Consider the following 14,683-nt stretch of genomic DNA (forward strand, 5'->3'; position numbering starts at 1 on the left):
TGTAACAGCCGTGTACGACACAACTGGGACTTTTACAACCGGAGAAGTTGTGGGAGGTAGTTTGAGATAAGCACGTTAGCTAGACGCTCCTGCCAAAAACAGGCCAATAGTCAGTAGAAAAACCACTTGCCTCAGAAGTAAATAGTTTCCACTGAGAAACCACACAAGCAAGAAATGATAGAGAAATATTGAGTATAAAATAAGGTATTGAATTTGAGTTTACGCAATAAGTCGGGCTTCCTGCTGAGCCACGGCCTGGCTTGCTACTGATCATCTGCCCTTGTTCAGGGTTTGCTGATTAAAATGGAGTCGATTTTCAAAAAAGAGAAAGGGATGGGTCAAAGGAAGCCACAGCTTTCTGAGATTTATTCAGAATTAAGCTCTGATGAAATCCAGAACATACAGACACATGCTAAGTGAGTAAGTACAATAACAGACCTACAGACTTCACACCTAACAATTGCCAAAGCCCTGGTAACCGCTGCTGAGTAGTCGTAGCCCCATTTTACAGCTTGGGCTGCCTGCTCGAAGGATTATTTCTGAATCTGTCCATCAGAATTTTAAGCAGCAAAGCCTCTTTTTCCAGATCCAATCTCTGTGGTTGGCTCTTGCATCTGTAGCTATGTTGCAAGCAGCAGGCCGTCCCTCCTCAGTCTCCCCTGTAACCCACTAGTGAGGTCTTCTCATGCCTTCTTCCTCCACAGCTTGTCAACGGGCTCCAGCGCTGACCCCTCTTGTTCCGCTTCGGTGGAGTACAATGGTGGAAGCACGGCACCGAGACGGAACTTCCCCAGTACAGGACTTTTCTGCATCTGTAGGAGGCCAGCAGATGGCATAGAGGAAGGGAATTAGAGTGCAGCGGGAACGCACAGAGTTACCTTCTATCATATCATTTCTGCACAGCCACCACGTGCCCAGACATAAGACACAGAACTTCTGTGGTTCAACTACTCTGAACACCTTTCTACATGTGAACAGTCCCAGGGCTGAGGCCTAATTCTCTTCTGTCTTATCTGGTTCACTGCACCATGCTAGCTCCCTCACAGTAAAAATTACACCTAATTCCTGTGACAACGTCAGGCCCGGCAGCTGCAGGAGGGTCTGGGAAAACAGGTATGTTAGCCCTAGAATGCCAAAGGACCTTTTCCCAACAAGCCGGGAAGGGGTTACTTCAGGTCAATTAGAGACACCCGAGGCCAGTTAAGGGCTACCTGACACCTATTAAAACCTCTCTCCTGGTGAGGAGTGGGGACAAACTGCTGGAGGCTGGCGGCAGCAGAGAGAGAGGCTTCTCCAGTGTGAGAGACTGCACTCCTCCCCATAGGGGAGACGCCCAAACCCAGGGCCTGTTTAGGGGAAGGACTGACACCCCGGGGCCAGCGACAGGACAACATACACCTGCCCCAGTGAGGGGGCCAGGGAAAGGGGTTCCCTTTGTTCGGTGCATAATTGACTTGTTTCCCTTTGTCTGGCAGAGGAGCCCTCCTCAGGCCTGCCCTGAGGCCTACCAGGAAGGCTCTGAGAAACAAGCCCCAAAGAGGGAAGACAGACGTGCTCCGGGGTGGGACTGATTTACCCCAGGCCCTGTCCGTGCCAGAGGAGGGAGCGCTAGGTCCAGCAAGGCAGAAGGGGTGCCACGCCAGATTCCCCAATTGCAAATTTGCATAGGCACGTGTGGTACTAACCCCTAACACCCCCCCCCCCCCCGCATTTGGCTCTTAAGAGGAAGGAATGAGAAAAGTCCAGGCAAGACACTAAAAAAAAAAAAAAAACATGAGAAGAAATTGTTTCCGTATATTACAGGACTCTGAATAGAAAATTCCATTGTGAAGGCTAATCTCCGGCAAGTTCCCCTTTTTGGATGGAAATAAAAAGAGGAGTCATTCAAGCTGCGTTCAGTCTAACAGAGGCCAAGATGAAGAACCTGGCTGTAGTCCTGGCAATAGCCCTGATTGTAACTGACCTCACTACCCTGACTGGTGAGTAACTTTTCCTACTAGAACTTCACTCTCTTGCAATAATTGGCTTTTAAAAGGATGTAATTTTCACGGTGAATCTGTCAATAAGCCCTATAAGCTATGACTCTCCTTTTGGCTTGCGTGGGATTCCTACCCCTCAATTAGTAAGGCCCTGATTCTGAAAGCTGAACTGCGCAGGCAGATTCTCATACCCCTGGCCAGATCCAGAGAGTGCCACGCCACGGACAGCTCCATTTCGGTGTGTGGGGGTATGCAAGACTGGAGCCTATACTTGTATCCCTTTTTACATTACATTGTGTTATAATGGAATATACAAACCAGTAAATAGTACTATTTATAGGACTTTCTAGTCCAAACCCATGTACAGTACTCCTTATTTTGCTTTTCTCCTTATAACATCCAAAATAAGACATCTTTGAAAATATTAATGCAACACTGCAAATGAGACAGCGCATGCTGTATTTTTTAATTAACCAGTTTTAAATGTTAGTTACAATGAAACTATATTTTGACATAAACGACGTAACTGGAGAAAAGGCTTGTGATTTTTCATATGGGGAGTAAATTAACATTTCTCTCTCATGCCTCCTACAGTAATTTTCCCTCTCTACAACTCTAGGCAGGGAGAGATTATTGGTTCATTTTGGTTCACCAGTACTGCCACACCTTTCTTACCCTCTTAACTGGGCAAAATGAGATTATGTATGTTCCACCCGGCCCCTTTAAAATTCCACAATTCTATTTCTGATCAAATTTGTCTGAACCATTTTTTGTTAATGACTTTGAATAAGAAACTTAATATGACAATTTATTAATTACGTGCAGCAGTCTGGGAGTCAGCTGCCAACTCAAATCATTTTGCTGGTGAAACAGATGTCAAAGCACTCAGTTTTACTATCTACAGTATAGCATCACCACAGAAACTGGGGTCCTCGATGTTTGATTTTCTTACCTGGAACTCCTAACTAAGTGTTAGGGTTTGATACCTGCTACTACTGAAGCCAATTGGAATTTTGCCATGGAGTCCTATGCGAGCAGGATTGGGCCTGTAATGATATTGGAAAAATTAACCTACTGCATGTTAAGCAGGGGTACCTAATTAGTCAAAGAAAATATCAAGGCATCAGTAATATTGACCTTGATCCTGCAGAAACTTACACATGCCTATCTTTATGCACTGCGAGTAGAGGACTTCATTGAAGTCAATGGCACTGCTAACAGTATTTTAAGTTAAGCATGTGCATGTACCTTTGCGGGACTGGCACTGTCGACAATACTTTAAATCCCCAAATGCTGACTTCCCCGCCCCCTCCTTTCTTGCAGTTGTCTTTTACACTCTGTCACTTCACTGCAATAACATTGCAAAAGGAATTATTACTGTAACAATTATTCTTTTATTATACTTTTTAAAGTACCAGTCACTTTTGGTGACTGGTACTTTACATAATAAAGTAATATTTTGTACATAATAGTGGAACTAATGGACTGTGTAAAACATTGGGTAAATTTTCAGAAGTGCCTATATTCAAAAGTGACTTAAGTGCTTGAGAGACTAGTTCCCATTGAGTTTCATCTCCTAATTGCCTGCTTCGTTAAAAATGAGCCTTAGCTTCTGAAATAAAAACCCTTATTACTGAAACTAAAATAAATATTTAAAGTAATATTACATGGATGGTTATTATGTCTTAGTTAAACTTAACACAATTTAACTCAAACATGGAAAAGTCTATTATAGCAAAAACAATGATTTTTTGGCCGAACCAAAAGGCAAACATTTTCATTATAAAAAAAATCCAACTCACTAGAACAGAAGGAAAAAGTTAGAGCTTGTTTATTTTGGGGAGAGCAGGAAAGAATCAGCTTAAGCACTTGGAAGACTAATTTCCACTTAAATAGATCTGATCTATACATAAAATTTAGATCAACCTAGCTACATCACACAGGGGTATGAAAAACTCACACTCCTGAATGCCATAGTTATGGCAATCTAACGCCCAATGAGATGGGGCTAGGGCAATGGAAATGTTTCTGTTGATCTTTCTACTGCTGTTCACAGAGATGACGCTGACAGAAACCCCCTTCTGTTGACATAGGAAGCTTCTACGCTACAGCACGACACTGCATAATGGCGCACTGCAGCTGCAGTGTAGACATTCCTTAAGGGTATGGCTACACTGGCGAGTTGCAGCGCTGGTGGAGGCTTTCCAGCGCTGCAATTAATAAGTGGCCACACCTGCAGGGCACTTCCAGCGCTGCAACTCCCTGGCTGCAGCGCTGGCCGTACACCTTGCTCAGCATGGGGAATAAGGATTCCAGCGCTGGTCATCAAGTGTGGCCACACACTTAGGCTCCACATTTCAGTGTCTATCTCCAATTTTAACCTTCTTCCAAACTAGTTACCTCTAAAGCAGGGGTAGGCAACCTATGGCACATGTGCCGAAGGCGGCACATGAGCTGATTTTCAGTGGCACTCACTGCCTGGGTCCTGGCCACTGGTCAGGAGGGGCTCTGCATTTTAATTTAATTTTAAATGAAGCTTCTTAAACACAGCTCTGTAATGGGCATAGAATAAATGTATTATTAATTACTTGTCTTATGTTAGAGTCTAGAAGTCAGGGCCCCAATGTGCTAGGCACTGTACAAGCAAAGAGCTAGATTATGAACTCTTCAGGGCAGGGACTAAGTTTAAGACTGTAGACAACAGACAAATACAAACAAACCAATGGGCGGCATACGGAAATGATACTATTGAGCATGATAAACGGTGCTCATAGCATAAGAGTTGTCTAACCATTGTCCAGTGTTCTGTGGGTATCACGAAAGAGAGAGGGTGTTTGAAGGAGGACAACAAAATACCCTTAACTCCCATCCCGCTTTCCCTCACACGGCTATGGCTGATAGTCAAAAAGACAGTGATGTAAATTCAATGGTTATTTTCATTAGTATTTATTCGTTTTGAGGCTAGGTTATTTTTGATGTGCTCTCCGTAGTAGCTTAGAATGGGTTTGGGCCTTGGCAATTTTTGGCTAACAGAGACAAATAGATGGTTTTGTTCAACGCTTCCTGTTGCAGGTCTACCTATGGAAAGCCTTCTAATCAACCAGAGATGCAGATGCCGCAAGCAAACCTCAGATGTCATCAGTGCTTGGAAGATTAGTTTTATTGAGGTGATTCCTCAGGGGATTCAGTGTAGAAGGAAGGAGATTATGTAAGTGGGAACTCCAATGACCCTCAGTTTATTCTATTTCTTTTGTCATTCATTCACTGAGTAGTTTGTGTGATCAGTTTTCTATCCAGGGGTTGGTTATACATGTCCTGCCTCAGCTCTTGAGATCCTGCCAGACCTCTTGTAGATTAACTGTAACAGATTCCACTGAACCGAGACCTCCATGCAAGAAGAGGCAAGAATTGCTCCTAGCCAGGATGTGACATGCCTCTATTCACTTTAATGGGGTGTGACCTCTGAATCCTCACTGGCCTAGTCTAAAGTAAGGGAAGGTGCATTTTAAAATGTGTTAGGTCTTGTTTCTGTGACATCTGCCATCTTGGCCAACGTACCAGATACTGAACTGGGCAGCTCCAGAGCTAAACACACGAGTCTCTATAGCATGAGTTAAAAATGCCAGATTATGTAGCTAGGGGCCATAATGAACTCGCACTGAGCACTGGGTTACATCTACACACACAAGTTGCACTGGTTTCACTAAAATAGTATAAGCCTGATTTAGCTGAGCCCCGTGCAAGTCCGTGTGTATATTTACAAGACACACTTATAATCGATTTAAAACTGGTTATACCAGTCCGACCTACCTGTAAATTGACTGCGGTAAGTGAAACTGACAAGAGCCATGTTTACATCAAGTTAACACCTTATCCACAGAGGGGTTTGCATCAGTTTAAAATCACACTAGGGTTGCCACCTTTGAAATGCAAAAAACCCAGCACTTATCCACCCCACCCCAAACCACAGGGCAACTCCACAACCACTCTCGCCTCCCCCCAAACCTATACTCACTCTTGTGTGACTCACATCCTCTCTCACACACATGCTCTGTGCACTTGCATGTTGGTGGGCAACCAGCTGTTGTGTTTCGGCAGTTTTGATCTGTTATCTCAAAGTGCGGAAGTGGGAATGCTGCACAATCTTTAGCTGGCCACAGAAACTTTCCTCATTCGATATCCCAGTGCACTGTGGTGATTACGCAGATCTTTAGACCCATGTATAAAAAAAACCAAAAACCCAGCAGATTTCTTTATTTCCCTGGCAACTGTCAAATCCATTTAAAAAACAGCCAGGCGGGTCAAATAACCAACCTCTGCCCTGTGCTCAGGGGACCTAGGACCCGGCTCCGTAGCTCAGGGGGTGAGGTAATCCTAAATCACATATTTAGTTAAAATGGGACAGCATGGGCCTGGTACACCCTCAAAAATGGTAGCAGATAGAGCTATTTTAGTTAAGGGGTGTGATTTTTTTTTTTAACTGAAATAGTTTTACCAGTACAAGCCCTAGTATGCGTCAGCCGTACCAGTATAAAGGTCCCTCAGACCAGTATGGGCTATTCCCATTCCTTGTACTTGAATAGCGATACCAGTATAAAGCACCTCTACACCAGTATAACTCACCTGGGCAGGTTGTACTTTAACTCTGACTATACAAGTAAAGTTGCACAACTTCGTAGACAAGGCCTCAGTGTGTAAGGGCAGGCACAAGAAGTGCCATTTCAAAACATTTTAACAGTGAGAGCAGCTCTTAAAAAAGAGAGGAGAGCCCAGAGTTGAAGATGACCAGCTAACTCTTTTTTTTTTTTAAGAGCACTTAATTAAAACACGTTAGCTGCCACACAAGGAACCCACAGATGCTTTTTCAAGGTCGGTGTCTCAGGGCTTGCCTACGCACGAAATGTTTCCAGTTATATCTGAGTAGTTAAACCTCTATAGCCATACGGGTATAACTCCCTGCACAGACACTTTTAATCCAGAACAAGAGTAGCTTTCTCCAATTTAGTTTGAACTCCTTCCAAAGTGACAAACTAATCCAGAAAAAGCTGCTCCTATTCCAATTAGGCCGTGCATGCGGGGAGTTATACCAGTAAAACTTTTAATGGTTTAAATTCACATTTTAGCTTAGAGTGGTATAAATTTCCAGTGTAGACAAGCCCTGGCGCAAACCCCTCTGTGGACACTGTGTTCACTTGATGTAAACATGGCTCTTGTCAGTTTAATTTAGGCCGTATCTGCACTCAGGAATAGCCCTGTCTGAGCACACACCTGCGTTCACCCCTAAGTGTTTGTGGACCCAGTGGAGCTCAACTTAATTAGTTGCCAGTTAATTCAAGTTAGCTCCCACCTTTGTAAATGCTAATTTAGACGCTGTCACCCCCACAGCACCTGGGTGTGGTGCTCTGTCCCATTTAGTGGGACACTTAAATGGAGATATAAAACAAGTCTGCTGAACAGCCTTAGCTACCAGCCAGTTGGCTTTTAGCTCATGCTGTAGAAGCTCATGCACTAAGCTCCAGAGATCCCTGGTTCAATCCTGCCCACCGACGACAGCAGGGTCGGTCAGCGTTACAACTGCACAGATTTTTGTGGTTTACTGTAGGGCTCTGCCTGGGGTGCATCACAACTGTGTGTGTCCTGGAACAAACATTTGCAAAGAGTATCTAAACTGGCATTTACAGAGGAGTTGGCTTAATTGGTTCATTGCCAATTGTTACTTGAGTTACAACACAGCCATAAACTCCTCTCTGTACCTACCCTAAGTGTAAACAAAGATATTCAGAGATTTGCACCAATTTTGCTAGTCAGGATTTAACCTTACTTAAAATAAGGTAAACCTGCTTAGCTGAAAGCCCCTTGTACGTGTCTGTCTACATTCAGGGCTTGGCTACACTTGCGAGTTAAGGTACATTAAAGCAGCCCTGGGCACCCTAGCTCACTCCCTGTCCACACTGGCAAGGCACGTAGAGCACTCTGAGTCCACGGCTAGAGTGCTCCTGGTACTCCACCTCGGCGAGAAGATTAACACTTGGTGCGCCTTGGCTGAAATGCCCAGGCGTCAGTGTGAACAAGGTGTTGCATTACTGCGCTCTGATCAGCCTCCAGAAACATCCCATAATCCCCTTAAGTCAAGTGGCCACTCTTGTCATTGTTTTGGAATCGCTGCAGGCATGCAGATATGCCCTTTGAAAGCTCCGTTTCTGACAGCCGGCTGCTTATCTGCTCCGGGACAAAGCAACCATTACTGTGGAATGCTGTGTGTGAGAGAGGCGGGGGGAGAGGGGAGTCTGTTGCTATCTGAACTTACAAGGAAGCGTGCTGACCAGGGCCGCCCAGAGGGGGGGGGCAAAGGGGGCAATTTGCCCCGGGCCCCAGGCTCCGCAGGGGCCCCCAAGAGAACAGCGGAGGCTCCCGCCTCCGCCCCTCTCCTGGAGCCTCAGCGCATCCAGCGCCGAGTCTCCGCCGGGGCCCCTGAGCCCCGCCCCACTGAGAGCGGTGTGGGGAGGGGGCGGGACTGGGAGCTCCGGGCTGAGCTCAGCTGCCTCCGCTCGGCGTGGAGCTTCCAGCCCCGCCCCCTCACCACGCGGCTCGGAGCGGGACGGAGCTCAGGCCCCGCCGGCCACACGCTGCTGCTGTTCCGGCGAGGCGCTGAGACTCCGGGTGAGGAGGGAGCCGGGGGTAAGAGGCTGGGGCCGGGGCTGGGGGGAAGCGGGACCCGCCGCCGAAGCGCAGCCCGGTCTTCGGCGGCGGGGGGCCCTTCCTTCCGGGACCCGCCGCCGTCAAAGTGCCCCGAAGACCCGCGGCGGGGGCCCCCCCCCGCCGCCGAATTACCGCCGAAGACCGGGCTGCACTTCGGCGGCGGGTCCTGCTTCGGCGGTAATTCGGCGGCGGGGGGGCTCCCGCCGCGGGTCTTCGGGGCACTTTGGTGGCGGGTCCCGGAACGGAAGGGCCCCCCGCCGCCGAAGACCCCAGGCCCCCGGAATCCTCTGGGCGGCCCTGGTGCTGACACACTCTCAGCACCCCAAAAACCCACTGTCTCCCTCTCCATACACACAACACACTCCCTGTCACACTCCACCCCATTTGAAAAGCACATTGCAGCCACTTGCATGCTGGGATAGCTACCACAAGGCACTGCTCTCTGTGGTCCTTGCAAGAGCTGCTAATGTGGCCACACCGGTGCGCTGGCAGCTGTCAGTGGGGACAGACTGCAGCGCTTTCTCTACTCAGCTGTACGAAGGCGGGTTTAACTCACAGTGCTCGGCATCTGCAAGTGTAGCCATGCCCTCAGGCTATATCTTCACTGCAGAGCAACTGGGTCAGCCATGCCCAGGTGTAAGCAACCACAGTGCAAAGTCACACTAAAATGTACTATGTCCTCATTGGTCCTGCGCTCCCCCATGTGTCACACAGACCATGGTTCTTGTGCTGCAGTAAGAACTATGTTGTTTGAGCTGCTCTAGGACTCTTTCCCAATGAATTGTGGGAGAACTTGTCTGTCCTTCTGAGCACCCAGGGATAATTGTGAGAAGGCGTTAAGGACTATCAGCACTTGAGAGGTTTAGCCTGCACCTTGGCTGCAAAGTGGGTGTGTTACCGGCCTGAGTGAAAGCAACACCTGAGATTTAACCCACACCCGCAGCCAGGCCAGCTAGCCTGGGTTTAGAGCACCACCACCAAACCTGGGTCAGAGCTTTGTGTGTGGACAGCAGGAGGGTGGGGGCAGCACCCATGTAAGAACCCAAGTTAACTCTGAGTGAAGACATGCCCTTAGGGGTCAGCACCGGTGCACTACACTGAATGCTGAAATTGCCAGTTCCACACACCCAAGCCCAGCTCCCACCTGAACACTGCAGGATTACTCTTCTGCAGTGGCGGATTAGCCACTAGGCTAATGGGACCTGTGCCCAGGGTCCCCAGACAATTGGGTGGTCCTGGAAAAATGTGTGCCCTCCACACCCTGACCTGCTCCGCTGGCGCTCCTGTGCCGGGGAGTGGGGGAAGCCCCCATGCCCTGACCCTGCTCCCCAGCAGGAATGCCAGGCGGGATGGGGGATGACGGCCCCCCCACTTGATCTGGCCCATGGCCCCACAGAACTGCAATCTGCCTCATTTCTTCTTGCTAGGTGATCTCCTGGAAGATTTCCCAAGGGTTGATATTATGATAAGCTAAAATGACCCCATTATGTTTCAGACTTACCCTGAAGAATAAACAGAGAGCCTGCGTGCATCCCAATGCACCGTGGATCCAGCTATTGCTTCGGAAGCTGACGCAGAGGTACTGTATATGCGTTAGTTAATCGCCACCTGTCGGTGGGCACCTCAGGGGTGAAAGTAACTTAAAGGACTTACCTGTACGCCGGAGTCCTGAGGGAGGCGGGGCCTCAACCAGAAGAGGCGGGGCCTTTCAAGATTTAAAGGCCCTGGCTGTGGCTGTAGCCTTTAAATCACCCCGGAACTACCAGCTGAAGAGGTGGCTGGGAGCCCCAGGGTGAATTAAAGGGCCCAGGGCTCCAGCAGCCACAGAGCTCCGGGTTCTTTAAATCACCACTGCGGGGAGCACCGGGCCCTTTAAATCACCCCGGGGTGGCAGGGCTCGGGCTAGGGCTGGGGTAGCGACGGCAGGGCTCGGGCGGCACTTTAAAGGGCCCGGTGCTCCCCACAGCAGCTGGAGCCCTGGGCCCTTTAAATCACCGCCAGAGAAGCTGGTCCAGTCCGGCACAGCGTATTCACTTCTTTCACCTCTGGCAGGGGCGGCTCTAGGCACCAGCAAACCAAGCTGTTGCCTAGGGCGGCCAAATCTAGGGGGCGGCAGGCTGGGCCGGTGGACCTGCCGCAGTCATGCCTGCGGGAGGTCCACCGGAGCCGCGGACGAGCGGACCTGCCGCAGGCATGACTGCGGAGGGGGCGCTCGTCCCGCGGCTCGGCTGGACCTCCCGCAGGCATGACTGCGGCAGCTCAAGCGGAGCCGCCGGACCCGCGAACCGTCCGCAGCCGTGCCCGCGGGAGGTCCGCTCGTCCCGGGGCTCCGGTGGACCTGCCGCGGGAGCTCAACCGGAGCCGCGGGAAGAGGGGACCCGCCGCGGGACCGAGGAAGGGCGGCGCAGCACACCGCGCTGCTTGGGGCAGCCTATTTTCTAGAGCCGCCCCTGACCTCTGGGGCATCTTGAGAAAGAGATGCAAGAATACACAGCAAAATAGTTGTGTTTTTCTGGCTCTCCAGTTCAAACTGAAAACCAGCCAGGGGTCTAAAGAAGACAGAGAGGAGTCTGATCATATGCAAGTCTCTTTTGCTGCCACTCGACAGTCGGAAGAATCTAGCAATGTGTTATATTCTGCCACTTCAAATTCCCTCCCCCTACAGAGACCAGCCCCTAATGCTATTGTGAACCATTAAACAGCTGCTACATTCTACACTTGAGGGAGCAGTATTTCAGTGGGGGATTTACGGTGTGTAAAGCACTTTGAGGGTGGGGGGGTGGATGAGAAATATCATTATGCACGTGCTAGTCATCGACCAACAGAAAAGCTTGGAAATGATGGTGCAAGATGTTTCTTTCCCTAACGTCTATGCTTCAGAAACAGTCGCCTGGATAATTAATTTAAATTCCCCATATCACAACTAGCGTTCAAACATCACAAGCACCACAGTGATAGGAACAGAGCATGAACACCCCCCAGTTCAGACACACTATAAATTGCCATTTGTAGTTTGCAGTAACTGACTCCTGGTTTTGGATAATTTTAAGTAACTACAAATATTTACTACCTTATTTTAAAAAAAACACTTTTTTTCCTCTCTCAACACAGTACCAGCGTCAATGCAGTGCAATTCTTTGACTGATATTTCCCAGCAAAGGAAACCGACCAGACGCAGGCTGACTAATGGACTGAAATTCCTTTCCTGGAAAGCAATAATTCACCGATTTCCCAACTACTATTACTTCTTTGTCATACTATTTTTTACTCTGCTAAGCATGTTTAAGGGCTGCAGTTTGAAAATCTATAGTTACTTGTGGTTGCCCTCATCAACTTCAGGGGAAAGAATATGGAGTTGTGCCTATTTTGATTGGAACAGTAAGCATGAACTCTGCCTTGTGAATGCTTAATATTTCTATTGAGACAAATACTGTGATGAGCTTAGCTCCAAATATGTTGTGGAGAGGATTCAAGTGGACCCTCCCTATTCCTGCATAAGTTAACTATGAAATAGTTAGTAAGTGTACTACTCTACCCTATATCACAGGGTAAAACTCATCTTCTTCAGCTGTCAGTAAATGTGCATCGCTCCCCTCCTGCTAGCTCTCACCCTGGTACTTGGCACCTCCTTTCAAGCACTCTATAACTCTGTCCCCCGACCCTCAACTCCACCAGTGCTTCCACCCAATGTCTTGAACAACTGCCTCCGTGTCGTCTTCCACGTGGCCCCCTAGGCACGGTATGACCTCTGAAAGTCCATCTGCAAGGCTGTAAGGATAAGACCTTTGTCTGTAGCCATATTGCAAGGTGTAAGGATAAGACCTTTGTCTGTAGCCATATTGCAAGGTGTAAGGCCTTCATCTGCAGTCAGGTTAAAAGAACAGCAGCCATTAGCTGAGAAGCAGGAAGTCGCATCCTCATATTCCATCTATTCCATTAAAACAATGTAATATCGGGCTGTTAAGAAGGAGACCCTGTCCTAATGGCACCCACTATCACCAGATAAAGAAACAGATCTTAAGATGGTTAAAGAAAACATAGTTTGACAGCCGTATCAATAGCGGTGGTTGTGAAGTCCTCATTTCTTTATTGTTTTGTCATTATGGTCCCCGCTTCCCTACTGTTTGTCTGTCTGATCTCTGGCCGGTTCTTTAATTGTTTGTCTGTCACAGCATTAATTTTGCTAGGTGTAAATTAATTAAGGTGGTGGGGTATGATTGGTTAGAGAATTTCAGTAGGATTGGTTAGTAAAACTTTAGTTAAATAATTGGTTACGGTCTAGCTCAGCAGGGCTCAAGTTTCACTATATAAACTGGGTCCAAAAGAAAGTTCTTTGGGAACAAATTCCAGGACTCAGTGCCAAGAACAGAGCTGCCAAACCTCACCACTCTGCCAATGACGCCGTGCAGAAACTGGACCTGATCCTGACTGGCGAGCACTGTACGTGTAGTGTATGCAGTCTGGTTTTGGTGCTTGTTCATAAAGAGAGGATAAGGATATTACGATGTAAGGCTATTTCACTGGTAAAAGGTCCTGCAAACCCACAGAAAATTACAGCCTGAGCCCAAGGAATTGGGTGAGGGTGGGTACTGAAATTGACAGGGTTACGCCTGAGCCCTAGGAACGGGGTAAGGGTGGGTGCCCTAGCGTGTGAGTAACAGAGAATATTGTGCATGTAACAGGCCCTAGCCTCTCTGCTTTTCAGTCCCTCTTACATCACGTCTGCCATGCTGTCTATGGTGAATGTTGTAGATTTGTACAGGAAAAAAAACCCAAACCCTTCCCTAATCTCTGTCAACCTGCCTCTTCTTAGACTGCATGCTCCGTAGGGCAGGGACCATGTCTTCTTGTAGGTCTAGAAAGAGCCTAATGTATTGAAGCCACTACCACAAACAATAGAGTATTGAGAGTCTTATTAAAGCTGTCACCCTGACCCACTTGAGTGTTGGTAAAATTCGAGGTAGACGACCATTTCCACGACAGAGCCCATTTTTCCAGACAACGATTTGACTGTGTAAAACTTCTGCATGTAGCAAACCCCTCTTCCACATCCCTCATGTATGTTTCTGGTCTTTTCTGGCTTATACGTCAATTAGTTACCTAAGTACAGGACACAGCAGGGTAGAAGAGAGAAACCTAGGAGCCACCTCCTCCGATTGATCTTTGATCCTTGTCTGTGGTCCAGGAACTTTAGTTTCACCTGTGGGTTTAGTGGGGCAGGACTATTACCCTAGGCCAAGGATTCTCCCACTTTTCATTTTGGGGACCACCTCATGAGAGAAACTCTTATGGGCCAATGGCCCCTTTTCCTCCACAAGTTGGTTCTGAGAATGTCCTTTGGTGCCCAGCCAGGGAGGACTCCATGAATCACATCTGTGAGGCCCTGTTCTTAAGGAATAAGTATATGATCGAGTGCTACTCCCTCCCCTGCTCATACATGCCAGATGGTAGCAAGAGGCTTTATTAAAAGGTAACACTCTTCGTGGAGTAACTCTCTGCTTTGCCCCATTGCAAGTTTGATCTCTCATTATTCAATCTCTGATTTACAGCAGGTCCCAACCAAGATCCCCATTGTGCTAAGTGTGGTACAAAACACATAATGAGACACAGTCCCTGTGTGCCCCAAGCACTTTAAAAGACAGAGGCACAGAATGGGGAAGTCACACAGCTGGTCAGTGGTAGCATAGAGAACAGAACCAGGTGTCCTGACTCCCAGTCTCAGCAGCCTATCCCCGTTCTCGCTCCTGTGAATATTTATGTTCCATTCACTACTATGCTATCTGAGCCACCTATCTGGATAAGCAGAAACATATTTAGGACTCTGATCTGGATCAGTGCCTTCCGCCTCACAGAAGTCCTTTGTGGTGGTACACACTGCTGTGCGATTCCCACTCTGCTGTTACCAGATACAAAACTAGACTGGCTTCTCTTTTCCCGGGGTTGCCATTTCTGTTCTGACTGCACTTTAATTGTACTGTACAGTATACAATAAAATCATTTATGCA

General features: G+C 48.0%; 1 protein-coding gene across 1 annotated transcript; it reads left to right on the plus strand.

Moving 5' to 3' along the window:
• The first annotated feature begins 1,875 nt into the window (after positions 1-1,875).
• On the plus strand, positions 1,876-14,683 carry LOC123371505 (C-X-C motif chemokine 13-like). The gene is made up of 4 exons (XM_045019205.1): positions 1,876-1,979; positions 5,052-5,187; positions 10,174-10,257; positions 11,790-14,683. Exons 1-4 carry the CDS (start codon positions 1,916-1,918, stop codon positions 11,821-11,823), a joined length of 318 nt encoding a protein of 105 aa, XP_044875140.1. The 5' UTR covers positions 1,876-1,915; the 3' UTR covers positions 11,824-14,683.

Source organism: Mauremys mutica, chromosome 5 (assembly GCF_020497125.1).
Source record: "Mauremys mutica isolate MM-2020 ecotype Southern chromosome 5, ASM2049712v1, whole genome shotgun sequence".
NCBI lineage: Eukaryota > Metazoa > Chordata > Testudines > Geoemydidae > Mauremys > Mauremys mutica.